The sequence below is a fragment of the Perognathus longimembris genome, chromosome 2 (genome assembly GCF_023159225.1).
Source record: "Perognathus longimembris pacificus isolate PPM17 chromosome 2, ASM2315922v1, whole genome shotgun sequence".
Taxonomy (NCBI): domain Eukaryota; kingdom Metazoa; phylum Chordata; class Mammalia; order Rodentia; family Heteromyidae; genus Perognathus; species Perognathus longimembris.
This window is the reverse complement of record NC_063162.1, coordinates 21,887,137-21,914,042: the sequence shown is the minus strand read 5'-3', so window position 1 is coordinate 21,914,042 and position 26,906 is coordinate 21,887,137. Positions and strand designations below refer to the sequence as shown.

Here is a 26,906-nt window from a genome sequence, read left to right as displayed (position 1 = left end):
TTAAGAAATAAAATTATAATAACTAATAATAATTATTATTTATGATTGGGTTCTTGTTTTCTTTTGAAGTTACGCTACTAAGCCTTGATAATGTCAATAGTCTATTAGATCTTTCCCCATCTACTGTTTTTGAAAGTATTTTTCATTTTTCTACTCAGTGATAAACAAGTAAATATAATTGTCCAATAAACCTTTGAATCACAAAGATTTAACTTAAACTTCACTGTTTTATTTTATACCTAGATGGATTTGGCAGTCTGCTCCCTGGGGCATGAACTTTGCCATTTTCTCTCTTGAATAATATTGAATATGTTCTCTTCTCTGTAATGGTAACTCTTAAAAGTATAATAAAAAACCACTTGGGAAAAGTCCATTTTCTTAATCAGCAGATCACACTTTATGATAACATTCTGAACTTAATATTTCACATTTATCATGTACTCCCACTCTCATTCGTGCTTCACATTTCACAAAGAAGTGGTCCCTGTTGTCAAGAGCTTACATTGTAGAAGATTTTTACTTAAAACATAGATACAGACTGAGAAACCAGTTTTCAGTATCCAGCCACTGCTTTTGTAGTACTTTTGAGTTAGAGAAATTCAGATAATCTATTAAGTCATGATAAAAATAATGGGATAGAAAACAATAACAGAAGTTCATATGATTTCTGTTTCCTGAGGATTTAGCAAAATGTTTTTGCACATGAAGAAATCTTAGGATTGCCAGAGATGGAGAAAAAGACAAGACTCTCAGGAATGATGGCCTCTGGAGTCAGACCTACAAGCTTCCCTTTTAAAAAAATCTATTAATTGCCAAGTGCTGGTGGCTCACACCTGTAATCCTAGCTCTTGAGGAGGCTGAGGTCTGAGGATTGTGGTTCAAAGCCAACCTGGGCCAGAAACTGTGAGACCAATTAACCACCAGAAAACCCTAAGTGGCGCTATGGCTCAAAGTGGTAGATAGCTAGCCTTGAGCAAAAAAGAGCTCAAGGACAGTGCCTAGGACCCAGGTTAAAGCCCCACGACCAACAAAAAATAAAATAATATCTATTATTTGAATGTAAAGTGTTCAGTAACCTTAAAAACTTGCAAAATAAAATACATAGAGCTTAGAAAATCTTAAATACTTGAAAACCAAAAGACTTATTGTTTAGTAAATATACCTTTGATCCAGAATTGTTTGATAATGTATCTTGTTTTCCCTTTTCTTAATGTGTGTATATCATGTTTCATTATTCACCTTTGAAAACTATTATTTACACTTCTTCATTGTAAATTTTCTTTTCAAAAGTATCACAAAAGTCAGAGTGCACCATTTTCCTGATAGGACATTTTTCAACTAATTTTGAAGGTATTCTAATAGGAAGAGGGCAGGGAAGAAGCACTCCTGGAGACAGTGAACGATTAATTATATTTTAATGGAGCTGTAGAGGAGGAGTGGATGGTTGGCCCAGAGAAAACATGATTTCTCTGGTGCCAGGATTACACTCAGAGGCATTTCTGCCTCTCTCCACTTTGCAAGGCACTGTGCCAGTGAGAACAGCAGTTAGTACACCCATAGTGGGGTTTACTAGCTTCCACACCGTGTTTGGTGGGTTCTTAACTTCAGGATGAGGAATTAAATTTTTTACCCAGCAGGAAGTGATTGCCATTTACTGATTTTTTTTGGTACCAAAGATCTAGCTTGGGATATAAGTATTCCAGAAATGTGCTGTCATAAGGAAGGAGAGCTAACAAATGCCGCTCAGTGGAATCAAGGAAAAGCAGTAAATGCATGTATGTGTTTACATGGCCAGGAACCTACCTGTGAAAGTCAGTTTTATAGCTTAGATACACAGCTCTTAGGCGTTTCTTTTTTCTTCCCTTTTTGTGGCTGAACATTTGTGTAATCCTTCTTTTGAAGTGAGCTCAGTTGCCCCCTTTAAAAGACTGCCATGAAGCCGGGCACCAGTGGTTTATGCCTATAATCCTAACTACTCGGGCAGCTGAGATCTGAGGATCACAGTTCGAAGCCAGCCGAAGCAAGAAAGAGACTCTTACCTCTGATAAACTATTCAGAAAAGGCCACCCGTTGCACAGGCTCAGGGACAGCACCCTGGCCCTGAGACCAAGCCAGAGAGAGAGAGAGAGAGAGAGAACTGTGCTGATCTTAAATGGCCTGGGTGACTAGCCAACAACATACCTTTACCTCACATGATAAACCCCTGGAAACTTGATCTCCTTGACAGACACCTCTACTACCCTCCTTGTTCCTCTAACACTGGCATAACTTGACTCATAAAAGACTGGGGTCCGTCCTCATTTAAAACTAATAATTACAGGCTGGTGACATGGCTCAGTGTTAAGAGTGTTTACCTAGCAAGCTTTCATTCTCAGTACCGTATACACATTCCATTACTGACAAGATTTTCAGAAGATAGGCCAATGGATCTATGCAGAGGCCTAATAGACCAATACATAAATTCTGATACACACATGCATGCACACACTTATACTCTGAACGATAATATGCCAGAAAACCTTATGTTCTGTACTATGATTTACCCAAAAGCTAATCACTGTCAGTCAAATGCCTTAAAGCCCAGAAAGTTACTCCTCTCTGACATGGGACTGGATAGGATAGTATAGATGTTATATAAGAAATGTAAATGAACACTGAATAAAGATGAAGCTTCTTGTAAATGTGTATTATGATTCATTTTTGTTTTTTAGGGGACAGTATTTATTCAAAAACAAACCCCCTGATGGGAACGCACCTCCCAACTCTTTTTATAGAGCACTTTATCCTAAAATTATACAAGATATTGAGGTAAGAATCTATGTATTTTTGAATGTTTATCAAATGATAGAGAATCATTAGTATTCTTTAGTTACAGAGTTATTACAGAAAAACATTAAAGTTTATCATTGTGGGTTAAAAACTAATATCTTTACAAGTGAATGGAATTGTTGATAAGTAGCCAGGCAAATTTTGTAAAACTTTAAGAAAGTTGTTTGCTGATAGATATATAGATGAGAGAAAATTAGAAAGCTTGCTGTCTTCTTCCAATAACAGTAAGACTGTTAAGTTTATACTCCAAAGCTAGTATTCATGTCTTTTGAATTGAGTTTCCCTGGAGTTCATTGGCAGAAATGGCCACCACATATTTATTAAGAGCACTAAGCACACAGCATTATTTATTTAGTGCATGTATTTTAGTTTACCTTAAGGTCCATGTATCCCCAGGAGTGACACAATGAGTCACGGATTGCCATTGATGTCGCCTAAGAAAGACTTTGGTTCAGATTCTTTCCTAATTAACTACCTATTTCTACTTCTTCTTAGACAATAGAATCTAATTGGAGATGTGGAAGACACAGTTTACAGAGAATCCATTGCCGAAGTGAAACGAGCAAAGGAGTTTACTGTTTACAGTATGATGACCAGAAAATAGTAAGCGGCCTTCGGGACAACACAATCAAGGTGAGGCTTCATTGATTGAGGGATGCAAGCTAAGGGAGCAGCATTGATCATGTTCACAAAACAACCTGAGCCATAAACCTCAAGCATTTAGAAAGCAAGAAGTTTATATTGGTTTCAGCACCAAAATCAACATAATTTTCTTAAAGGACAAAAGTCTGCTTTCCACCAGAATAGCACACAAATGGTAGTCCTAGGGCTAAATTCCCTTCTTGAAATACACTGAGGGGGACCATTACTCTTTGGCCCTCATAATTATAGGCTATCCCTATACCTTAATGAAAAGGATCAAGTTTGCATTAGAACTGAAGCCATATATACACAAGTGCTTAACTATATCTATAGAAAAGAATGCACTCCACTGCCACTCCAGGCTTTCATGCTTTGGGGAAATCAAACACATAAGAGAGCAAACAAGTCTCCACAGCACCCCATTATCACAGTGATTAAAAGGATCTTGTTTGCCATTTTAGATCTGGGATAAAAGCACATTGGAATGCAAGCGAATTCTCACAGGCCACACAGGTTCTGTCCTGTGTCTCCAGTATGACGAGAGGGTGATCATAACTGGATCATCGGATTCCACAGTCAGGTAGAAAATTTCAGATGAATTTTTTGAATTGTGAACCATCTGATCTGCTCTATTCTTTGTCATAGGTAGTAATTTTGTATATAATACGTGAACATAATATTGGAACTAAAGAAGATAGTCAGCTCCCCCCCTACCATTTTGTTAATCTAGATCATAAAACTTGATAGTGGAATAATTGGGTTAAGTTCACATTTTTGCACAATAAAGAAAAAAATTATGTTTTATGTTTTTTATTTTATTATTTTTTGTGCCAGTCCTGAGACTTGAACTTAAAGGCCTGGTCCCTGAGATATATATATATATATTTTTTTTTTTTTTCTCAACACTGGTGCTATTCTACTTGAGCCACAGCTCCACTTTCACCTTTTTGTTGGTTAATTAGACATAAGAACCTCATATATTTTCCTTACCCTAGCTGGCTTTGAACCATGATCCTCAGATCACAGCCTCCTAAGTTAACTAGTATCTCAGGCTTGATCCACCGGGGCCTGGCTTTATGTTGTTTTTTAATTTGGAGAATCATCCATTATAGAAACTTTGTGGTAAATCTTGCATTTCTTAACAAACACTACCTCAAAGGGGAAATGATGGGAATTGAGTGAAACCTTCCTGTTAGGCGTTTGTAACTGTAGCAGAGGTATGCATTATTGCTTTAAAGTGCATACAGGTGAGCCATGCTCTCTCTTTGCCAGCCTCTCCTCTCTTATTCCTGCAGTGTATAATTGCGTGCTTCACTGAGGGAGGGGCCCTCAATTTCCAGAGGCATTCAGTGATTTGATGACACAGCCATTATGCTGCTGGAGTCCAGTGTAGTTCAAATTCTGGGTACCAGCAACACTGCTGGAAACCTCTGTTAGAGATTTTGCCTTAAGCTAAAGGATTTAGCAAACATAATGCATCAAAAGTAACTCAAAAAAAAAACTTTAGGATAAAAAAAGCAGTTAACTGTGTTACGTTCTCTAAAGTTAAATGTTTACCATTGTAAGTTATCCTTTGTGAATAAAAACAGTTGCTCCCTAGTTCTTGTCTTTTGACTTTAAGGCATAGCAAATTCAGTCTTTGCAGTTGTCAACATTGAACATTTATCAGTGTTTTTGGAGTACCTCACAGGAGCCAAAGCATTATAAATGTCTGTGTCATTTATAAGATAAGGCGAAAATTACTTTCCCCCCATGGTACTAAGCTTGAACCCAGGACCTTACTCATCTTCCACTGAGTCACAGCCCAATCTAGAAAATGGTTTTTTTAAGGGGAGCAGAAGTAAAACTGGAAGAAGGAAATAAAATATTATAAAAACCAAAATTAATACATAAAAATAGTCAAGGTAAAATAAAATGTATCATGACAATGTGAGTCTGTGACAGAAGTGTCTTGGTCCTTACCAGTTCTGATTCCTGAGGATAAACACTAATGCTGTTATTAATCAGATTGCTCATTTATAATGTATCTCCCTAAACCAGGCTCAATCCTAGTTGAGTTACTCAGCAGGCTAAGATCTGAGGATTGAAGTTTGAAGTCAACCTGAGCAGAAAAGTCCCTAAGACTCTTTATCTTCAATTAACCACACACACACACACGAGCTGTGTGTGACCCGAAGGGTAGAGTGCCACCTAGGCAGAGGCAGGAGGGTTGTGAGATCAAGGCCATCCTCAGTTACCTAGGGAATTTGAAACCAGCCTGGGTGCATTAAGACCCTTGTCTCAGGAAAAAACATGTGGATACATATGCACATACATCATACGTACATAAAATATATATTCTTCTGGGTGTCAATTTGAATGTGAAGTTTCATTTTGTTGTTTGGTTTTCTGGTTGTTTTTTTTTGAAACAGGATCTTGCTATATTATCCAAGCTGGTTTAGAACTAACTATGAAAGTATTTATCTTTAAGTCTGGGCCAAGTTGTCAGATTGTGGTAGCTGCTACTTTATCCCTGACCTCCACAGCTTAACCAGATTTCAGGTCTTAAGGATTCCACCCCCAACTACACTCCCATCCCTTTCCTTTTCTTGCTCTTCCTATCCAGTCCTCTTTCTTTCTACCATTTCTCTATGGTCTATCAGTTTTCTCCCTCAGTGCTGCAAAAGGAAAGTGAAGTATGATACTTCCCATGACAACATGGAGAGATGGAGAGCATCTTCACCAAATATAGCTAACACATTGTAGTTTGAATACCATCTAACTCTCAGCTATCTCTTCCAGAGTGTGGGATGTAAATACAGGTGAAATGCTTAACACGCTGATTCACCATTGTGAAGCAGTTCTGCACTTGCGTTTCAATAATGGCATGATGGTGACCTGCTCCAAAGATCGTTCTATTGCTGTTTGGGATATGGCCTCCCCAACTGACATCACTCTCCGGAGGGTACTGGTCGGACACCGAGCTGCTGTCAACGTTGTAGACTTTGATGACAAGTACATTGTTTCTGCATCTGGGGATAGAACTATAAAGGTAGTAAGACAGTTTTTACTAAGTTTCTATCTTGGAATAGGAAGTTTGTGTGAAAGTTTGATCAAGGACAACTGCATATTTAAATCATCAGTGTAAAATAATGTAATATTAAGTTCAAAGTTCAGCTTGTGTAGAAGAGTGATGAATGTGTGAAACAATTTTGGCTGAAGAAAAAGTTAAAGAAAACATACCACAAAATCAGACTATCCTGAGTACTAAATCTCATTGCATCCAGTTTCAAATTAGCCCTATATTGCCATTAATTTAGTTTGTCTTTTGCATTGTTCTCTTTGAGAAGTTTGCATCGCTAGAGTTGGAGAAATGTCCAGCTTGCAGACTATATAAGGCCACAATGTCATTTGGTACATGATGGGACAGAAATATATGCTCTCATCTACTCCCTGTGGCCATCTGCCTGTGTTAATCATTTCATATGGCTCTCAAATGGTGTTACAAATATCTAAATGGCCCTTGGCAGAAAAAAACATTCCCCATCCCTGCTCAGTCCTATTTCTCTACATAGCTGACTCCAGTTGCCATAGATTTTGCCAGGAAAAACACCAAATCAACCTCTTAATGTCAATTTCTGGCTCAGGTATGGAACACAAGTACTTGTGAATTTGTAAGGACCCTAAATGGACACAAACGAGGCATTGCCTGTTTGCAGTACAGAGATCGGCTGGTGGTGAGTGGTTCCTCTGACAACACTATCAGGTGAGCAGCAGGAGCCCTTTCCTCAACGGGGTCACTGTTATCCTCCCATTTGCTATTTATGTACAGATCCTATGATCTTCTACTGTGTGGATAATTTTTTTTTTCCTTTCTATAGCTTACAAGTCAAAACTTTTTCTTATGCAGACACCATAACAAAGCCTTTTGTTTGGTGTGTTTCCTTCCCATAATAGTTTATCACCCTATAGATCTATTTCAGAGGTACTACTAGTATAAAGAAGACAGCCAGGGCTGGGAATATAGCCTAGTGGCAAGAGAGCTTGCCTTGTATGCATGAAGCCCTGGGTTCGATTCCCCAGCACCACATATATAGAAAATGGCCAGACGTGGCGCTGTGGCTCAAGTGGCAGAATGCTAAAGGAAGCCAGGGACAGTGCTCAGGCCCTGAGTTCAAGGCCCAGGACTGGCAAAAAAAAAGAAGAAGAAGAAGAAGAAGAGGAAGAAGACAGCCAGATGGAGGCATTGAAGGACTTCTTCCTGCCTTCTTCCTTCATTTCTTTCAGAAAGGATGGGTGATAACTGGGGTTTGAAGTCAGAGTTTCATACTCACTAGGTGCTTCACCACTATTTCATACCTCCACCATTTTTCACACTCATTATTATTTCTCACTTCCTTCCTAGACTCATGCCTTTATTTACCTACAATAGCTGGGTGACAAGTGTACACCACCACACCCAACTGTTGGTTGAGAAAAAGATCTCATTAGCTTTCTTGCCCATATTGGCCTTGATTGAACAGCCTTGATCAGTCTTCCTGATCTCAGCCTCCCAAATAGCCAGAATTTCAGACATGAACCATTGGTTTTCTGCCAAGTAACATCTATTTTTACATTTCTTTTGTCTCCACTTGAAAAGTCATAATAAATAGCCTTTTCTCCTAGTCACTATTGTTAAAAAGAAAAAAGAATTGTGTCCCTGCTCAGAAATTGAGCACTTTTTTCTTCATATTACACAATTGGCTAGAGAATTACTAGTCTTTAATTTTTTTTTTTTTTTTTTTTTTTTTGGCCAGTCCTGGGGCTTGAGCTCAGGGCCTGAGTACTGTCACTGGCTTCTTTTTGCTCAAGGCTAGCACTCTGCCACTTGAGCCACAGCGCCACTCCTGGCTGTTTTCTGTACATGTGGTGTTGGGGAATTGAACCCAGGGCTTCATGTATTCAAGACAAGCACTCTTGCCATTAGGCCATATCCCCAGCCGCAAATTTAATTTTTAATCTATAAATCTCCTCACCACAATGAATGCTACAGGTTAAACGAATTTGGAAAGATGTATCTTAAACAAATAGATGTTGTAGGGCATCAGTGATTCATGCATATGATCCTAACTAATCAAAAGGCTAAGATTCAGAAAATCATGCTTCAAAGTTAGCCAGGGAAGAAAGTCTATGAGACTTCATCCCCAAAACAACCAGCAAAATATTGAGTAGAGGCCTGATTCAAATGACAGGGTGCTAACCAAGCAAGTATGAAGCCCTGAGTTCAAATCTTAGTACCAGAAAAAAAAAAAGAAGCATTTGTTAGGACTGGAGGGGCTTAGTGGTAGAGTATTTGCTTAGTCAGGTCCTGAATTCACCAACTCCAATACTGCCAAAAACTAAAGCTGTTGTTCTCTCTAAGGAAAGTACCATTTCTAGAAAACACTTGGATTGGTCTGGAAGCATACAGTTATTACAGGAAACTTCTTGAGAACTAGCCTTGCATTTCTGTTAAAAAGACTATTCTAAGGACTGGGAATATGGCCTAATGGTAGAGTGCCTGCCTCACATACATGAAGCCCTGGGTTCAATTCCTCAGCACATATACAGAAAAAGCCAGAAATGGCACTGTGGCTCAAGTGGTAGAGTGCTAGCCTTGAGTAGAAAGAAGCCAGGGACAGTGCTCAGGCCATGAGTTCAAGCCCCAGGACTGGCAAAAAATGTTTTTTCACATATACATATATATGAAAAAGACTATCCTGGACAGTGGGTGGTGAGTCTTCTGTGGCAGAGATGAAGATGTTTTGTGAGGGCCACAAAAAAACATACATCTTCTTCTCACTGGTGATTTCAGAAAGGATTTTTTCTCCTGACCTAGTCATTTCTTTTTCAAACAACTGTATTCTGTGGACTCATTCTTTTCATTCATTCTTTTCATTGTGATTGCAACATTGTATAAAGCACTGTGCTTCAAAAATACACATACATTTGAACTTAAATCATACATTTCTCTGCCCAAGTTGTATGGCAAAAAGAAAATTATTCTGGAAGCAATCACTGCACATAAGTGATTGATTTTTATCTTTGTGTATTTTTTTTTAGGTTTTGGAAGGAATTTATTGTTGTAGAATATGCTTAAAGTAAGGAGAAATGGAAAAGAAAGAGAAACAGACAGGAAATGGGAGTTAAAAACTCAAAATGGCAGTTTCCATTTGTAGCTTTCATACTTTTTAAGCTGGGAAAATATACAAGGCCATGTCATCTAGCAACTCTTAATCTAACTTAAACAATGATTTTGGATGGGTCTGATGGGTGAGGGCCAAAACACAGGCAACCATCTGGACTTGCTTTTATCTTATATGCCTTGCTTTCTTTTGTCTTTACCGGGACATGAGAAGTTCCCAGATTTTTACCATTTTAAAGGATTTTTACCATTTTTTACCATAAAATGGATTTAGATAAGAGCCTTCCCAGGAGACCTGGGGAAATTCAACTGAATTCAGTTTATAGATTTACATATTTGCTATACCTGTCACCCAAACATACATTGTACCTTTGTGTGGAGTATTATTTACTTCATGTTATTTATTTTTGGTGGTACTAGGGTTTGAACTTAGAACCTTCTACTTGCCTGGCAGGCTCTCTGCTACATGAGCCATGCCTCTGGATCATTTAAGAATTTTTCATAGTCATATGAAATACACTTAGAAATTAATATAGGGAAATTACCTTGACTCAATTTTCTCTTTCAGATTATGGGACATCGAATGTGGTGCATGTTTACGGGTGTTAGAAGGCCATGAAGAATTGGTGCGTTGTATTCGATTTGATAACAAAAGAATAGTCAGTGGTGCCTATGATGGGTGAGTTTGCTAACAAAATTAAAAATCAAATCTAGCTAGATGTGGTAGTACCTACCTATCATCCCAGCCCTTACTTGGGATGCCCAGGCCAATCTGGGCTGTACATAATATGACTCTTGTCTCTGGTGGATGCATGGATGGAAAGAGACAGGAGGTAGAGAGAGAGAAGAAGTAAAAGCAAAGAGCTGAGGAAGAGAATGAGAAAGAAAAGGAAAGGAAAAGAAAAGAACTCTGGACAGGTGCCAGTGGCTCCCTCCTATAATCCTAGCTACTCAGAAGGATCAAAGTTCAAAGCCAGCCATGACAGGAAAGTCCATGAGACTCTTACCTCCAATTAACCACCAGAAAACCAGAAGTGGTGCTGTGGCTAGAGTGGGGGTCTTGAACTGAAGAGCCCAGGCCCAGAGTTGAAGCCCCATGACCGACAAAAAAATATATATATATTCTGGGCTGGGAATGTGCCTTAGCGATAGTGTCCTTGCCTAGCATGCATGAAACCCTGGGTTTGATTCCTCAGCACCACATAAACAGAAAAAAGGTGGAAGTGGCACTGTGGCTCGAGAGGTAGTATGCTAACCTTGAGCAAAAAGAAGCCAGGGACAGTGCTCAGGCCCTGAGTCTCAAGCCCCTGGACTGGACATACATAAATAAATAAAATTATGAAGACTGCAAGTCAGAGTAATTTTTTTATTTTGCATTTGTTTTTACTGTTGTCTTGCTTATTTGTCTATTTTTCTCTATAACACAAAGAAGCATACAAACTAGTATAGCAGGACATCTATTTAAAGTGTAAACACTAGAGGGCTTAGAGAATAAATAGTAAAATCTTAAATTTTTGTCTCTTTGAGTTGATCTTTCCTAAGTGATTCCTAAAGATAGGTCTCATCATCATTTCTTCTAGCATTTCATTTATAATGAGTTCTTTATTTCCTTCAGTCTAATTTCCTGTACTTATAGCACCATTTGTGTTGTCAGTGAATCCCCCCCCACCACGTTCAGTAATACAGAAGACATGTACAAAATGTATTACCTGTGAAGGACTCTTGTCATTTCTTCTTGTCAAGGTGTAAAGGCATCTTGTAAACTAGATTTTATAGTACAAACTATTTACCATCCATATTTATTTCCATAACTTTTTGCTGTTAGATCCTTATATTCCTTTTTTTGCTTATTTCCTTATTTGCTTATTTGCTTATATTCCTTATTTTGCTTTTAACTAAGACTTTGGTCTCCTTTTTGATTTTTAGAAAAATTAAAGTCTGGGATCTTATGGCTGCTTTGGACCCTCGTGCTCCTGCAGGGACTCTCTGTCTAAGGACCCTTGTGGTATGAGCTTCCTTATTTAAAAGGGTTAGAGAGTATATATGGGAAGAAATTGGATGTTGACGTCCTATGGAATATAGACCTGGGTTTTATAGTTAGCATCTCAGAAAATCTATTAAGTTGAAAGGCAACCAGTACATGACAATAAGATACATTTGTTTAGTGCCTTTCATCCAAAAGTGCTTTAGAGACTATATATGGTAAAGAATGTGGCAGCTGTTTAACAGCTGCATGGCAGCTCTCTAACAGTGCAATACAGGAAGTAAATAAGAATTCTGTATCCACCAGGAACAGCAGGAGGTACTAAGGGAGAGAGAATATAATTACTCAAATTGGAACCTGTCCAGAATAAGAGGACCTAACACACCTGTGCCTGCTAAACGTGCTGTGGGAATCCACAGGCGCCCAGTAGTCAGCCCCTTAGTTCAGCATCCCACTCAAAGGATGGCGCCTCCAGCAATTTGAATCTCATCTTTTTGTTATTCCACGTGCATTCATCCCCTTGTCTGAACACAAGAGGAAAGAAGTGAGTCATAGAAGAAATGTCACCTTCAAAAGCACTAAATTCTTTATCATATTGTTAGCCAAGGGACCAGATGAACAAATGCTGCTTCCATCAAAAGATAAAGTGGGCTGGGCACCAATGGCTCAGCCTGTAATCCTCAGGAGACTGAGATCTGAGGATTTCAGTTCAAAGCCAACCTGGGCAGCAGGAAAGTCTATGAGACTCCTATCTCCAATTAACCACCAGAAAACCAGAAGTGGTGCTGTGGCTCAAGTGGTAGAGCTCTAACCTTGTGCTAAAGAGCTCAAGGATAGCGCCCAGGCCCAGAGTTCAAGCCCCATGACTGACCCCCAAAAAAAGATGAAGGGGTGCACCAAATAGAATCTCAGGGAATATATGCGAACAAACATTTCAGATCTGTTGTTCTTAATTCTGAGTCAACAGTCTTAGCCCTGAAGAAGATAACTAACTTCCTTGTTGGGTTTAAAGCACATTATTTCTAGTTGATGCTGTGGCTCATGCCTATAATCCTAGCTACTTTAGAGGCTGAGATATGAGGATTGTGGTTCAAAGCCAGCCAGGCAGAAAAGTTTGGGAGATTGGAAGATTCTTATCTCCAAATAACAAGCCAAAAGCCAGAAATGAAGCTGTAGCTCAAGTACAGTGCCAGCCTTAAGCAAAAAATGCCAAGTGGCAATAGGAGGTCCTAAGTTCAAGCGCCAGTTCTAAACTCTCAGTACCAGCACAAATAAGTAAATCACATTATTGCAGCAGCAAACATACTTCATCTGCATGCTTCATACCTGTCTTTTTATTATGTGTATATGGCAGTTCTGGGGCTTGAAATCAGGGTCTGGGTGCTATCCCTGAGCTTTTTTGATCAAGACTAGAATTCTACCACTTGAGCCACAGATCCTTCCAGCTGTTGGGAGGTTAATAAGAGATAAGAGTCTCAAGGAGTCTCCTGCCTGAACTGCCTTTAAAACCACAATTCTCCAATCTCAGCCTTCTAAGTAGCTAGGATTACAAGTGTGAGTCACTGGCCCCTGGCTGCTTTGTTCTGAAGTCAGGGTCTTGGTGTGTTGCTCAGGCAGGCCTTGAGCTGGCAGTCCTCCTGCCTGTGCCTCCTGAAGTGCTGAATTCAGAGGTGTGTGTCACCATGCCTGCTTAGCAACTTCACATACAAGAGCCAAGAGCTACCAGCAGCTCATATGTTCACCAACAGGAGGATAAATAGTAATATGTTAGAAAGTTGGAATATCAATCAGTAACCAAAAAAAAAAAAAAAGGAATGAGATGTTTTATATTCAGTAGTAGAGAGGAATGTTAAGGCCTAAAAGAATATATACTATATGGATGTATTTGCATGAAATTCAAGAATAGGAAAAAACTAGCCCGGTGCAGGTGGATCATACCTATAATCCTAGCTACTCAGGAGGCTGAGATCTGAGGATTGCACAGTTCAAAGCCAACCTGGGCAGGAAAGTCCGTTAGACTCTTTTTTTTTTTTTTGGCCAGTCCTGGGGCTTGAACTCAGGGCCTGAGCACTGACCCTGGCTGCTCTTTGCTCAAGGCTAGCACTCTACCACTTGAGCCACAGCGCCCCTTCTGGCTTTTTCTATATATGTGGTGCTGAGGAATCAAATCCCAGGCTTCATGTATACAAGGCAAGTACTCTACAACTAGGCCATATTCCCAGCCCCTCCATGAGACACTTGTCTCCATGAGACTCTTGTCTCCATAAATTACCAAAAGAATCAGAAGTGGCACTTTGGCACCAGTGGTAGAGTGCTAGCCTTGAGCAAAAGAAGCTCAGGGATAGTGCCTAGGTCTTGAGTTCACGTCCCAGAACCAGCAAATAAACAAGGAAAAAACTAATATCGATGGTATATTGACTAGAAAGTGTTTGACTAGAAAGGGTGCTAGAAATACTCTACATCTTGATCTATGCAATTACTGCTCCTGTTATACTAGACCAGACTGTATATGGGTAGCTTCAAATTAGTCGTAACAAAGAATTTGTATCCCATTAAGGAAAAAAGAATCTTAGGCACTGGGGGCTCACACCTGTAATCCTATCGACTCAGGAGGCTGAGATCTAAAGATCACAGTTCAGAGCCCATCTGGGCAGGAAAATCCATGAGACTCTTAATCTCCAGTTAACCACCAGAAAACCAGAAGTGGAGCTGTGGTTCAGAGTGGTAGAGCACTAGCCTTGAGCAGTAAATCTTAGAAACAGCAACTGATCCACCACCACCCCCAAAGAAAAAAAAATTATCAATGACCCCGCAGGATGGCACACTAATCCTAGGTAGTCAGGCGGTAGAGGCAAGAAGATTCAGAAGTTTTGCTATTTTTGAAAGACCTATCTCAAAACGAAAATACAAAAAGCAAAAGGGCTGGAGATACAGTTCCAGGAGTAGAGTTGGAGGCGCTGGTAATGGTTGAAGAAGTTTGATGGGTCATTTTCCAGCATGCCACTTGTTATTGCTCACCACCCCTAGGCCTCCAGGAAGTAGATATTATCCTCTAGCCTAAGCCAGTGAGGGTTGGCAGTGAGAAAGTAGCTTGCCTTCATATAACTGCTTTGTTTAGTTTGTTCAGGAAATCAGCTGCCCAGTATTGCACATCTTTATTCTACCTTTAGCCAAATTAAGTCTTCACTCTGTGTTTGTGAAACTACTAAATAGTGGAGAGAAAATAACTCACCACAGATAGCCTTTCCATAGGCTCTCCCAAACATGTTGTTGAATTTGTGTGCTTTTCGGTTTTGGCTTCTTTCAAGTTCTTACCCTTTTTTTCTGCTTTTTCAGGAGCATTCAGGAAGAGTTTTCCGACTACAGTTTGATGAGTTCCAAATAGTCAGTAGTTCTCATGATGACACAATCCTCATCTGGGACTTTCTGAACGACCCAGCTGCCCAAGCTGAACCTCCCCGCTCCCCATCTCGAACATACACCTACATCTCCAGATAAATAACCAAACACTGACCTCATACTTGCCCAGGTATGGAACAGTGGCTGTAAGGTATTTCCAGTTCCAGAAAGAAGGTGCCTTATCCTCCGGCCCACTGTGAGACAGGCAACGCAGAGACAGTCTGAAACAGGGCCGGGGCTGCCACAGTGGACATGCCTAAGGTAGCCAGCCTCGATTTTAGAGGACTCTGGGGGCTCCTTGTATAGTAGAATGGTTTTTTATCTTGACAGTAGCTCTGAAGTTGGTGGGGACTCTATATCCTCCCCTTCAGATCTGCACCTCATAGAGGATGGGCATATCCTAAAATACCCAGATCAACTGTAGTAGAGCATGTTCGGGTCATATCTGGTGTCCAAGCGCAGTCCAAATACATCGGGTTAATGAGGGCTTGGGAACTATGGCGTCTACTAGTAGGGAGCATCACCGTCCTAAGGATCTTTAGGATAGGAACACACATTCACTATGCTTCTGCAGAGAGGGATCGTGCAGCTGGGCTCTTCTCAATGCCTCTGATCTCACCAGACTTAATGAATGAGATGATGGGTGCAGTACTGCGTTGGGAAATTCTTGGTGCCTAGCACAAAGAAGCCCTTAGTAATGACTCGCCGTTGCTATGGATCATCATGTTACCTGTCCATTCTTCTTTGCCTACGTTTCCTTTTACTGAGAGACTTTGAGGTTTTGATGTTTGGGAATGAAAGGTTATTGGATTTTTTGACTTGGGGGCCTCATACAGCATATGCCGTACTAGTAACCTACACCTCAGTTTCCATTTATATTATTTATTCTTCCTGTTTATGTCTCCCCTCTCCTCTCATCTACAACACAGACATCCCTAAAAGTCTGTCTATGGCATTTCTGTCTAAGCTCCCGTCTTTGTCTGCCTTGGCTTTTCTCAAGGCTTTTGCTTTCATCTCTGTGCCATATTTCTTTTTTTTTTTTCTTTTTTTTTTTTTTGGCCAGTCCTGGGGCTTGGACTCAGGGCCTGAGCACTGTCCCTGGCTTCTTCTTGCTCAAGGCTAGCACTCTGCCACTTGAGCCACAGCGCCACTTCTGGCCATTTTCTGTATATGTGGTGCTGGGGAATCGAACCCAGGGCCTCATGTATACAAGGCAAGCACTCTTGCCACTAGGCCATATCTCCAGCTCTCTGTGCCATATTTCTGTTTTGTTTTGCCACTCCTGGGGCCTGGGCACTGTTCTTGAGCTTCTTTTGCTCAAGGCTAGGTAGGACTCTACCACTTGAGCCACAGCGCCACTCCCAGCTTTTTCTGTTTATGTGCTACTGAGGAATCTAGCACTCTACCACCAAGCCACATTCTCAGCCCTCTCTGCCGCATTCATCTGTTCTAGCAGGTCCAGGAGCGCTGCTAGTACTCCCACACACAGTTCCTCTAGTCAGACCCTGGCCGGCGTCTCCCATCTCCCCACTGTTGGCAGTGGTGCCACTGTGTTCCTGCCCCTCTGCCTGTCACAGCTGCTATACACTAACCCAGCCAGTCAGTCTGAACCTCGTGACATCTCTGCTTGAGCACAAGTGCCCTTTGTGTATGGCCCCAGTCAGGCCAACGAGGCTCTGGCAAAAACTCTTGCACCTCATGGCTAGCCCTTGGGAGAACCCTCAAGCCTTTTCCAATTGGCTGAGCACTTTTTTCTTGTCTTTGAGCAAGTGAAGAAATATAGGAAAAAGGATTAATGACTTCACTCTGTTTGCACACAGGACTCATTAAAACTTGCAGTATTTAACATATCTGCCAAGACCAGGATGAGCAACAACAGCAACAAACAAACTCCTACCCGGTTTCCCCGGACCAGCGAGGAGCAGGGCTTTGAGACTCCTGTTGGGACCCAGTTGGTCTGCAGTAGACCAGGATGGTCTGCTCAGCATAGCCGACTGCTTCAGTGCTGCTATCAGAAGATGTCTTCTATCTTGAGTGAATGATTGGAACTTTTAACCCTCCCCTCTTCTCTCCTCCTCCTTCCCCTTTGCACCTGTTTCTCCCTCACCGAGTTCCAGACAAAAGATGACTTATAAATATATTTAGTGTTTTGCCAGAATCTCTCTTGCTTTGCCATTAAGCAGAAGAACTAGTTTCCCCATATGGCCCACTTCCAGGGGACGAGGGAGAGCAGCTTCCAGGCAAACAACCCCCCCCTCTTGAAGCACCACCCCCCCTTAACTGCAGGAGTGACTGGCGCCTGGCCAGAGCGGCTCAGGCTGCTTTGTGGGGGCTCCCTGCACAACCTTGGGGAGAAAGGGAGAAAGAGAGGGAAAAGGGAAGCACATACTGGAAGACCTGGCCTGCTGCCTCCCTCCACCGTTTCTGTCCTTCCCTGCTCCCCTCAACCCTCCATCAACCTGGGAAGCCGTGAAGAGAGTGTCCTTCAACTAGCATGAGGTGGATCTGCTCTGAAAGGTGACACTTGGAAGAGTTCAGTTTGTTCAGTCATGATTTCAAGCCCAGGCTTTTGTTGCAAGTGACTCTGGCAGCGGTGGATTTGCAGACATGACACTCTCGTCATATTCGCAAGGCTTCCCTCAGCCCTCTTCCTCCCGCCTAGGGGGATGGGGGAAGGGGACAGAAACGGCCTGGGCACCGGCAGTGGCTGCATCTCCTCTGGACTCAGCAGTCTCCTTGATTCCATGTAGAGTGTGGAAAGGAGCTGCTGATTGCATTTCCTCTCATTAACAATTAGATGTGTAATAAAAAGCATTGTGCTTCATCTTCAATCACTGGCAAGGCTTGGTCTACAGAAAGGCTTGAAATAGCCAGAACCAGTGGCTCAGTGCATTCTTCTCGTGGCTCTCATCTCCATTTCCTCATCTGAGCCTGTGAGAACCCAGACACCCATAACTGCCCAGACCTCAAGCGGAATAGCTAAAGAAATGGTCGGGAAAGCAAGCTGATTCTTTTTTCTAGGCCAGTAAATGTCATCTCTCAGACATCAGTCTAACCTTCCTTCTGCTTCTCCCAGTATTTGCAAAAAGACAAAGCTACCAGAGAGAGTACCAGGGTGAAGTTTGGCACACAGGGTTTATTAATAGGGCAAACACTGCCTTCTCTTTCCTTTTCTTCCTCCTCCTGGCCTTATTTTCACTTTCTACTTTCCTCAACCAATAAAATTTCAGTGACAATTGGCAAACAATGTAAGCAAATGGACCGGTGCAAGAGGCAGGCTGCCCTGGCCACTTGGAAGGTAGCTGTGTGGGCTTCCTCTCCAGCGGGCTCCAGGTGCGAGGGCATACATGCCACTCCAGCCTGGAGCATTGTGACTGCGCAAGCAGCTTGTTTCCCTGGGCATAAGTGGGTCTGCTGAGCGGTGATTGGGCCCACCCTCAGATTCTGAGGCTGCAGTACAATTTCCCGGGTCCTTTGGTAGCTGAGCTGTTAGGCCCATTGTTCTACTAATCTACACAGCTGAGTTTAAGAAAGCTTTTTTTTTTTTTTTTAAAGCCAGCTGCTATAAACAGGAGAACGGGAGCCTATTATAAGTAGCCTACAGCCTGAGACCATGTTCAGTTCATCCAAGGCAGAAAGCGAGGCATCACTTTTCTCCCTGGTCTGCAAGCACCCCTTCCTAAAATACATCTAGGCCATGTTGTTGCATACTGAGGGCCAGTTTTCCTTCCCTGCTTTATGAGTACTTGAGCTTTTCGTCTCAAATTACATTTAGAAAATATTTCCCAGTGTAATGATACACTGTTGCCTGGGAAATATTTTCTCAGTATAATTCCCTTTCCGACTCCCCAAATGCTACAGAGAATTGTTTTCTACTTAGCCACTATCAGGGTTCCTTGTCTATTGTGTTGACTTTTAATAGCTCTTTGATTGGTTAAGGACTCTGGTGCATCTATGTCAGCCCTACAAAACACACAGGTCAGACATGAAGAGGCATGGGTTTCAAATACTGTCTGATAGCCATAACTAGTAGCCCTTCCTGTTATATGCTGCTATTCTAAAGTGGGAGCGGGGCTAGGGATACAGCTCAGTGGTAGAACACTTACCTGGCTGTGTGATGCCCTAATTCAGTCCCTAGCATTGCAAAAAACAATAAAGTGGGAGCTGTTGAATATTCACTGGTGCCCAGGCTTTTGCTCTCCTATCCAGGCTCAGCTCAAAGTATACTATTCCTAAGCCCGTTGTGAAGCTCATTCAGCCCACTAGACAGCTAGGGATGGACCCTGCAGATAGGGAGCCACTTGCTCCGTGGAGATTGCCCTCCCAAGTTGTCCCTCTGTTGCTGCTGGAAATGGGAATGAAGTTAAGTGGTCTGAAAAACTTGAATCGTTCGCATTTCTCAGCTCTGGGGGTCATTTACCAGTTGATTGTAGAAGAAATAATCAGGTAAGTAGAAGTTCATTTCCAAAGAAGGGAAACCGCACTTACCATCTCTGCATGATTTCAGTGGGAATTGATTATCACTAATCCCCAACTGGGCTAGAATAAATGTAAAGTTTGACCTTTTTAAAAAGAAGAAACAAAGTCTCAACACATTTAAAGGGATGTTAGAAAAGGAGCTGAAGTGTCTGATGGCTCTGAAATGAAGTATCCCCTTAAGAGATTAGACTCTTCTCACTAAAGTCCACTTTGCAATGTAGGGCCGGAGAGACACCTTTCTTAAGATGGGCTGAAAACCCCTTCCAGTGGGTGAGGCCCATGCACATGGCTGCACCTACTGAGCACAGGTGTGACCTCTCAGTTCACACTAACTGCTTGCCAGCATGCCTTGCCCCTGTGTGTATGTCATTGCTGAAAGCATCCTTTTACTTTCTGAAGTACAGTTTGAAAGTGGATGTGAATTATGGGTGGGAGGCCTTTTTACACTTATCCCTTGGCTAAATTCTTTCTGATTTGTCCTAGCTTTGGCGACATAGACTCTTGACAAGTAATAAAGTCTGGCCCTTATAACTTGTTTCTAAACTGGAAAAGACACTGAGACTCCTAAATCATTCAAAAAAGTGTGTGTGTGTGTGTGTGTGTGTGTGTGTGTGTGTGTGTGTGTTTAAAGCTGCAGAGAAATATGCACTCGTCCCTTGCCATCTTTCCTTCCTTGCCATTGGTCTGAACAGCTGTCATTGGTCTGCTCCTTTGTGTGTGTGAGTGTGTGTGTGTGTGTGTGTGTGTGTGTGTTTAGAAACAAAAGGGCAAGGTTTGGGGTAAGAGGTGAGAGTGGAGAGAATATTGGAAGTAATTAAGGCTATTTTTTTCCTTCCTAGAATTGGGATACCTCAGTATTATCCACCTTAGCATCTTCCTTTTGCCTTCGATGGTGAAACCTTCTAGCTCAGAAGTAGAAGTAGTCCAACCCCAAACAGTGCAGGCCTGAGGGTTAGACTGAAGAAATCCAGGGTACTTTTAGGTAGCTACCTAGTCCCTGAAACTGTCATACTTTTCAGTGATGAGGTTTACTATGTAAATTTTAATCCACATTGCTGATCTTTCTCCACTTGGATAAATTCAACAGACTAGAAGACAAGCCGCTGGGTTCATCTCCCGGGACCTCATCCCGCATATCTGATCACTAGCAGGTCCAGAGCCCCTTGTTTTAATCAGTCTCGGTCAGTGCCAGAAAGACCACCATCTCAGGGGAACCAAAATGCGCTTTGCTTCTGGTTATTTTTAGAGCTAGGGAGAGAAACCAAAACAATATGACCATGGCTTCCTGGTTTTGGGTAGAACTTAACTACAATGGTAACTAGACACTCCTGTTGGAAGTCCAGCGCCTATGATCTAAAATTTTCTGGAGGCAGGAGACTTCTAGAATATGTGCTCTTCACTCAGCCTAGCTGACTTACTCCTGATTTTGTGTGTGTGTGTGCGCGCGCGTGTGTACAAGTTTCACTACCCTCCTAAGCTTCCTATTCATGAACACTGAAGGAAAAGACCAACCAGGAGGTCAGATTTCTGGGTACCAAGGAAACCAACACTTTACCATAACAGTGACCACTCAGACCCAGCCAAACTCACGGAGGGGCATTCAGTGGACTCCGCGGGTGGAAAGGGGCCTGGCAATGCGTGAGCTTTCAGCTGGTTCAGCTCTTCATTCTCTAGATTCTGAAATACTGACTGCTTTGACTTTTGTGATTATGTTATGGTGATATGTAGTCATTGTATCAATATGTTCATAACCTAGGATCATGGTAATAGAGTGTGTTTTTGTTTTTTAAATGTTCAGAAAAAAAAGTAACTTAAATTACAAATATAAGATTAAAGTGAACTTTCTGAGTGTTTTGTCTCTTTGACATGGTCCCTGGCACACAAGTCATGTTTTATCTGTATTGGATGAAACTGAAGCCAAAGCAGTGTCTCATTTGCAAATTGGTTATCATAGCTAAACACAGCCAATGCTGTTTCAAGTTTTCTTCTGTGTTTCTATCACAGATGAGCGAGCTCACTTTCAAAGTGTTGTCTGTGGTGGTACAGGCTGACCTGGTGATTTCAAGTGGCCCCCTCTCCTCCCCCTAAACTGGAGTCAGGAGTTGGGCTCTTGTGGGGCCTCCATGAGTCATAGACCCCATTGTCACTGCGCTGACCACTGCGGTCCTTAAGGCAGTCCAGGCTGTGGTCACCGTGGGGCTCTTTGCAGAATTTCCACTAGAGCTGGAAAAACATCAATGTTGGCTAGACCCAGCCTTTTGCAGAAGGGAGAAAAGGGACCCCACATTCACAACTCCCCTGACATCTCTCAGTGGGAGGGGTATGCAGTCAGATGACAACCACTGTGGGGGTCACCAACACCTGTTACTTTAGCCTGACCCTAAGAGTCCCTGGTGGAAGGTGGGCCTAGCCAAAAACCCAGTGTTGGACTCTCAGGGATGGGGGTCCAGGGTGTACCTGAAGACAGCCCTTCAGCTAACCTTTCCTGATGTTGGGTGGGACTCAGGCTCTCCCCTTAAACCTGTGGCCGTGGTGCCATCAGCGAGGGCTGGGGAGGGGACCTCCCTTCCTCCTGATTGGTTCTTGCCAGTTAAGAGCATTTTATTAGGCAGCTAATTAAAGGCACTTGGTTAGCAGCAGGAGAAGCTGGGTGGTGGCTGGTGAGATGGAGCTGAAGCCAGGAGAAATCGTTTTTTCCTCCCCCCATGGAGGCAGAGGCCTCTTGGTCTCCCAGCCTCTCCCGCTGCGCCTGCCACACCCCTTGCTTTCAATTAGCAGCTCTGAGGGGAGTGGGGTCATTACAGAGCCCGGGTCCAGAGCCCTCGCCACAGGCAGCCCTGAGGGGGCTGTTGAGAGTCCCAGGCACCTCACTGTCCCTGGCACTTTGAGAGCAGAGTCAGTCACATACCTAGAATGGGGTCCTGGAGTTTGTGCTCATGGGGTTACCTGTTTGATTTTTGTTTTGTGGCACCCAGAACTACCACTGATTCACACCCCCAGCCCTAGGGTGCTGATGGTGCACAGACCTCCATAGACTAGTCCTGCACTCGGATTTGAGGCACTTCCCATGGGAAGCCACGCCCCTCCTGTTGGAGAGGAGGACCTGACTGGCTAGCACACGGAGGCTGTCACTCGGGGTCACCAAGGACACCCTCTCTCCACAGCCGCCTCACCCACTCACTTAACTGCAGAATTAGCACCAGCCCAGGCTGGAAGAGCAGATTTATAGCTAGGCCTGCCTCCCTCCATTTAACCCGAGGCCGGCCTGGGCTCCAGACACTAAATTAGATTTTTGACAATTAGAGAGACTAATGGGCACACAGCCATCCCCAGAGCCAGATATCCAGCAAGGCCGTCCTGTAATATCCATCGCCGGCCGGCCGCCCTCCCCCCAGCTGCCCCTCCTCACGGTCCCAAGGGTGGCGATCTCCCCACACACACACACCAGCTCTGTGTGCGTGCACTCAATGGCACCCTCATCCCCCGTCCTTCCAGCCCCTGGCCCAATGCCCCCCCGCCCCCTCTGGCTTGTCCTTTGGCTTCTTTCTTGCCTCTACAGCAGTGCCTTCCTCAGGGCTGCTCCAGTGGCCCTGAGCAGATTGCAAGCCCTTTGAGGGCAGGGGCTGCGTCCCTGTGCTCAGCACCCAGCGGTGCTTACTGAGTGTTGTTTCCTGGGATTCTGCTTCCTTCGCCTCTCTGAGCTCAGTCTCCCCACCCCTGGCATCCCATCCTCTGGACTCTGGCGGGGGCCTGGCTCAGGCTTCGCACTGCTCTGGTTTGGCCTGGGGTCCCCCTTGGCTGCAGCCCCTCGGCTCCGGCCAGTCTTGGGCTGGGTGGGTAATGAGATTGCAGTTAAGTGGCATTGGGGGGAACTGCTCACACTCACTCAGGCAGACTCATAGCTCTGTCAGGCTGATTGGTCCTGAGTGGAGGCACAAACGGCCCCCCACGGACTCGCTGAGATTGGTTATAAAATTACAAGCATTTGTTCTGCTGTCAGTAGCCTTCCCTCCCTCCCCTCTGCCTGCCTTCCCGGCTCCCCACCACTCCCCACCCACCCTGACTCCCCGAGGGCCAGTCCATGCACCCTGAAGGACCTGGCCGGGAGCCACCACAGCAAAAGGAGCCCAGAAGCTGTGGCCACCAAGCTCCCTATTAGGACAGGCCTTTGTGCCAGAATGCCTGACCCTGAGCTCTATTCCTGGAGGGTAAGAGGGGCTGGGGCCTCAGGCAAACAAACCTTGAGACCTCAGGAGAAGAAACAGCATCCCAAGTGACAGGACTCCCCGGGTCCACCAGATCCATAGCTGAGAGGGCCATAGAGTAAGGGGCGGCTGGACCTTCGAAGAGTGGAGGGAGCAGGTGAACCATCTCACTAAGGAGAGCCCGTCTCTAATGCCTTCCAGTGGCTGCTCATTTGTCAGCATCCTGACCCCCAGAAGCGGGCACGCCAGCCCCTTGGAGAGTCCCCTGCCCTATCCTGCCCAGGCCTCCAATCTAAGCCTAACTGAAAAGCCAACATGGCTGTGCCTTATTATGGTTCCTTGTGTATAGACTAAGTCCCCAGCCTAGCCTTTCACCCACCGAAAGCCTTGGCAAGCGCCTGGTTTACCTGCAAGCAGATGTGCCCAGAAACCCTGCTTAGCGCACTCTTCTGCTGGCAGAGATACCCATACCTGACCCTGCTGCCCACCCAAGACAGCAGCAGCCCAGCTAGCCGGGCCTCGCGCTGCCTTCCCGCCCTTCATTCTCCACCTTGGGCCCTGGGCCTTGGGCCTTGACTGCCCAACCCCACCAGCTCCTGTCTCAGCCCTTCCTGTCTGGAAACATAGGGTTCCTTGCCACTTTGGGGTTGTAAGCTTAGGGGTGCTAAAGGGTGGGCTCCCCAGCTCCGAAGGGGAATTTTAGGAGAGAAGCATCTCTTGGCTACTGGTCACAAGGTGCCTTCTACCTCGGTCATTCTCAGCCCAGAATGTATTTGCTGCAATTATGTCTTTAATTAGGATGGTGATGGCTCATTGTCCACCAACAATGATGGATCGGATTCTCCTCTTTGCCATCCATCCTCCCTCTGTTTAGGCACACACACACACGCACACACACACACACACACACACACACACCCCTCAGGTCAGCTCTTCTCTGACTTCAGGGGTGGGAAGGAGATTCAAGAACTAACTGTCTTCCCACTGCATCTCAGGCACAAAGGCCTGGACTCCCCTAGAGCTCCAACTCAAGGTTGTTGATGTCTCAGACCCCTAGGCTAGACCTGACACCACTACCTAGAGCACCTACAGAAAGGCTGCAGGCCTCCTAGCAGCCACCAGATGTCTCCTTGGTCCAAGCTGGTCAGGTATTGCCTCTCTAGACCCTATTCCCATATATACACCCTGCCCCCCTCCCCCCCCATCAGTGTGCCACACATGCCCCATTATCCTCCTCAGAGGAGTCCTTGGGCCACACACTCCTGCCAACCATAGAAAGTCTCACAATTCCCAAGTGGCTGTACGAGTGATCCAGCACTCTGAATTACCAGGATCTCCAAGGCAGGGGCCTCGACTCCCACCGCACCTACACCACCTTGCCCAGCGCTGAGGAGGCCTGCTTCAAGGTCTCGGCAAGCATCAGGTTCTTCTCAGCAAGATCCTACATCTGTCCCAGCTCTGCCAGCTCTTGTACTCTGTGTCCAGCAGTGTCTGGAGCTGGCAAGGTCTTCCTCAAACCAACAAGGAGTCCAGCTGCTTCCTGGTACCCATTAGCCCAGCCACAATGGGAATCACAGCGGCCCAGCTCCCATCTGGCCCTGCAGTGGCCCCTGTGTTCGTCTGGATTCTTCACTTAACAGGCTGATGCTGCCAGGGCGGCCCAGGAGGCCCAGAGCTGCCCTGGTTTGATACTCCTCAGGTAGGTGTGGGCGGAGGAGTACACGCTCTTCATCTTTAGGGGAGCTGGCTTTGGAGCTAGCAGGGCTGGCTGCAAAATGTGACATCAGGAAGGGCAGGGACTGAAGGGGGACAGAGGTGTACCTCTGCTCCCCAATTCTGTGACTCCCCGCAGAGCCTGGCGTTGCCCATGGAGCCTCTTGGCTCCCAGGGGTTGCCTCTAGGCACTAGCTCTTCCCCAGTGGTCCTCTGGTCCCCCAAAGGCCTGCTCACCCCACCCCAGGATGGCTGGGAGGCCCAGGCTGGACGGATGAGCTGTACCTAGCGGTAAGTATGAGCAACATTACGTATGTATATTGGAGAGTAAATAACCCCAAAAAGCGCCTTGTAAATAGACTCCGAGTTTATCCTTTATTAATGAGGCACCGAGTGCCCCGCTGTTTTAGAGCAGCGAGACTTTCATAATATCAAAACCTAAATTACACTTGCGTCTCTCATCCCAGGGACGCTCGTCTTTTGGCTGTTTGCGGGGTGAGTAAGCAGGAATCCTCCTGCCCGCCTGGGATTTGCTGGCCCCTCTCCTCTGGCTGAAGCGAGAAGGTGGGTGTGTGGGGGTGCGCGTGCCCACACCCCACCCATGCACGCGCTTCCCCCAGTCCCCAGAGCGCTGAGATGGTGACCTAAGCATCCAGAGAGGGGGGGGGTGCGATTCTGGCCCTCATGCCTTGTGGGGAGCTTGAGGATCAAAGGCACCCCAGGACGGGGGTGGAGGTAACCAGTGGGACCCCAAATGTGTACAAATTCCATGACTACATGCCTCCTCTCTCTCTTGCATTTTCCCATGTGAAACATATGGTGATATCCTTTATTGGGGGGGGGGGAGGGTCCTGGGGCTTGAACTTGGGACCTGGGTGCTGTCCCCGGGCTTTTGTGCTCAAGGCTAGAGAGCTCTACCAATCGGAGCCAAGGTGCCAATCCTGGCCTTTTCTGTGATGAACTGGAGATGAGTCTCATGGACTTTCCTGCCAGGGCTGCCTTTGAACCACAATCCTCAGATCTCAGCCTCCTGAGGAGCTAGCGTTACAGGCCACCAGCGGCCGCCTGACATCCTCGCAAGGTAAGACCTCACTGGGAGAGATGCGCCTAGAAGCTGGTCCACGGCAGGTGCTGGGCACGTGTAAGCAGTGACGACAATGAGGATGACGATGACAATGAGCTCATTTCCCTCTCAGGAATGGGACACTAGAATCTTCTATTCCCAGAATGCACTGAGGCTCAGCCTGTGTGGAGGACAAGAGCCCCGAACGTGCCCCAAGCCCTCAGCGCAGCAGGGCAAGGCTGCCTGGGCCTTACCCTCCACAATCCCCCAGGGCCAACAGCTCCCCCCCTCACCCCTGCAGCTGCTTGGAGACTGGGTGTGCGGCCCCAGGCCCGGCCGGCCAGGCAGGCAGGTGGGCAGGATTTACAGCCTGGCCGGCCGGGCTCCTGGTGCCCCAGTGGGTGTTGTGTGGAATCTGTCCCATTATATGGACAGTTGAGTTTAATAGTC

At 44.8% G+C, this 26,906-nt stretch overlaps 1 protein-coding gene across 12 annotated transcripts in view; it reads left to right on the top strand.

Moving 5' to 3' along the window:
- The window catches only part of Btrc (beta-transducin repeat containing E3 ubiquitin protein ligase), a 157,326-nt gene extending 136,011 nt beyond the window's left edge, over window positions 1–21,315 (top strand). For all 12 annotated transcript variants that reach the window (XM_048338419.1, XM_048338418.1, XM_048338413.1 and 9 more), the window contains 9 exons: window positions 2,712–2,808; window positions 3,325–3,462; window positions 3,933–4,051; window positions 6,253–6,502; window positions 7,098–7,216; window positions 10,182–10,292; window positions 11,540–11,618; window positions 14,934–15,126; window positions 16,817–21,315. In XM_048338419.1, coding sequence (XP_048194376.1) covers window positions 2,712–2,808; window positions 3,325–3,462; window positions 3,933–4,051; window positions 6,253–6,502; window positions 7,098–7,216; window positions 10,182–10,292; window positions 11,540–11,618; window positions 14,934–15,095 — 1,075 coding nt within the window. In that variant the 3' untranslated portion in view covers window positions 15,096–15,126; window positions 16,817–21,315. The remainder of the gene's footprint in view (window positions 1–2,711; window positions 2,809–3,324; window positions 3,463–3,932; window positions 4,052–6,252; window positions 6,503–7,097; window positions 7,217–10,181; window positions 10,293–11,539; window positions 11,619–14,933; window positions 15,127–16,816) is intronic.
- Window positions 21,316–26,906: the final 5,591 nt, after the last annotated feature.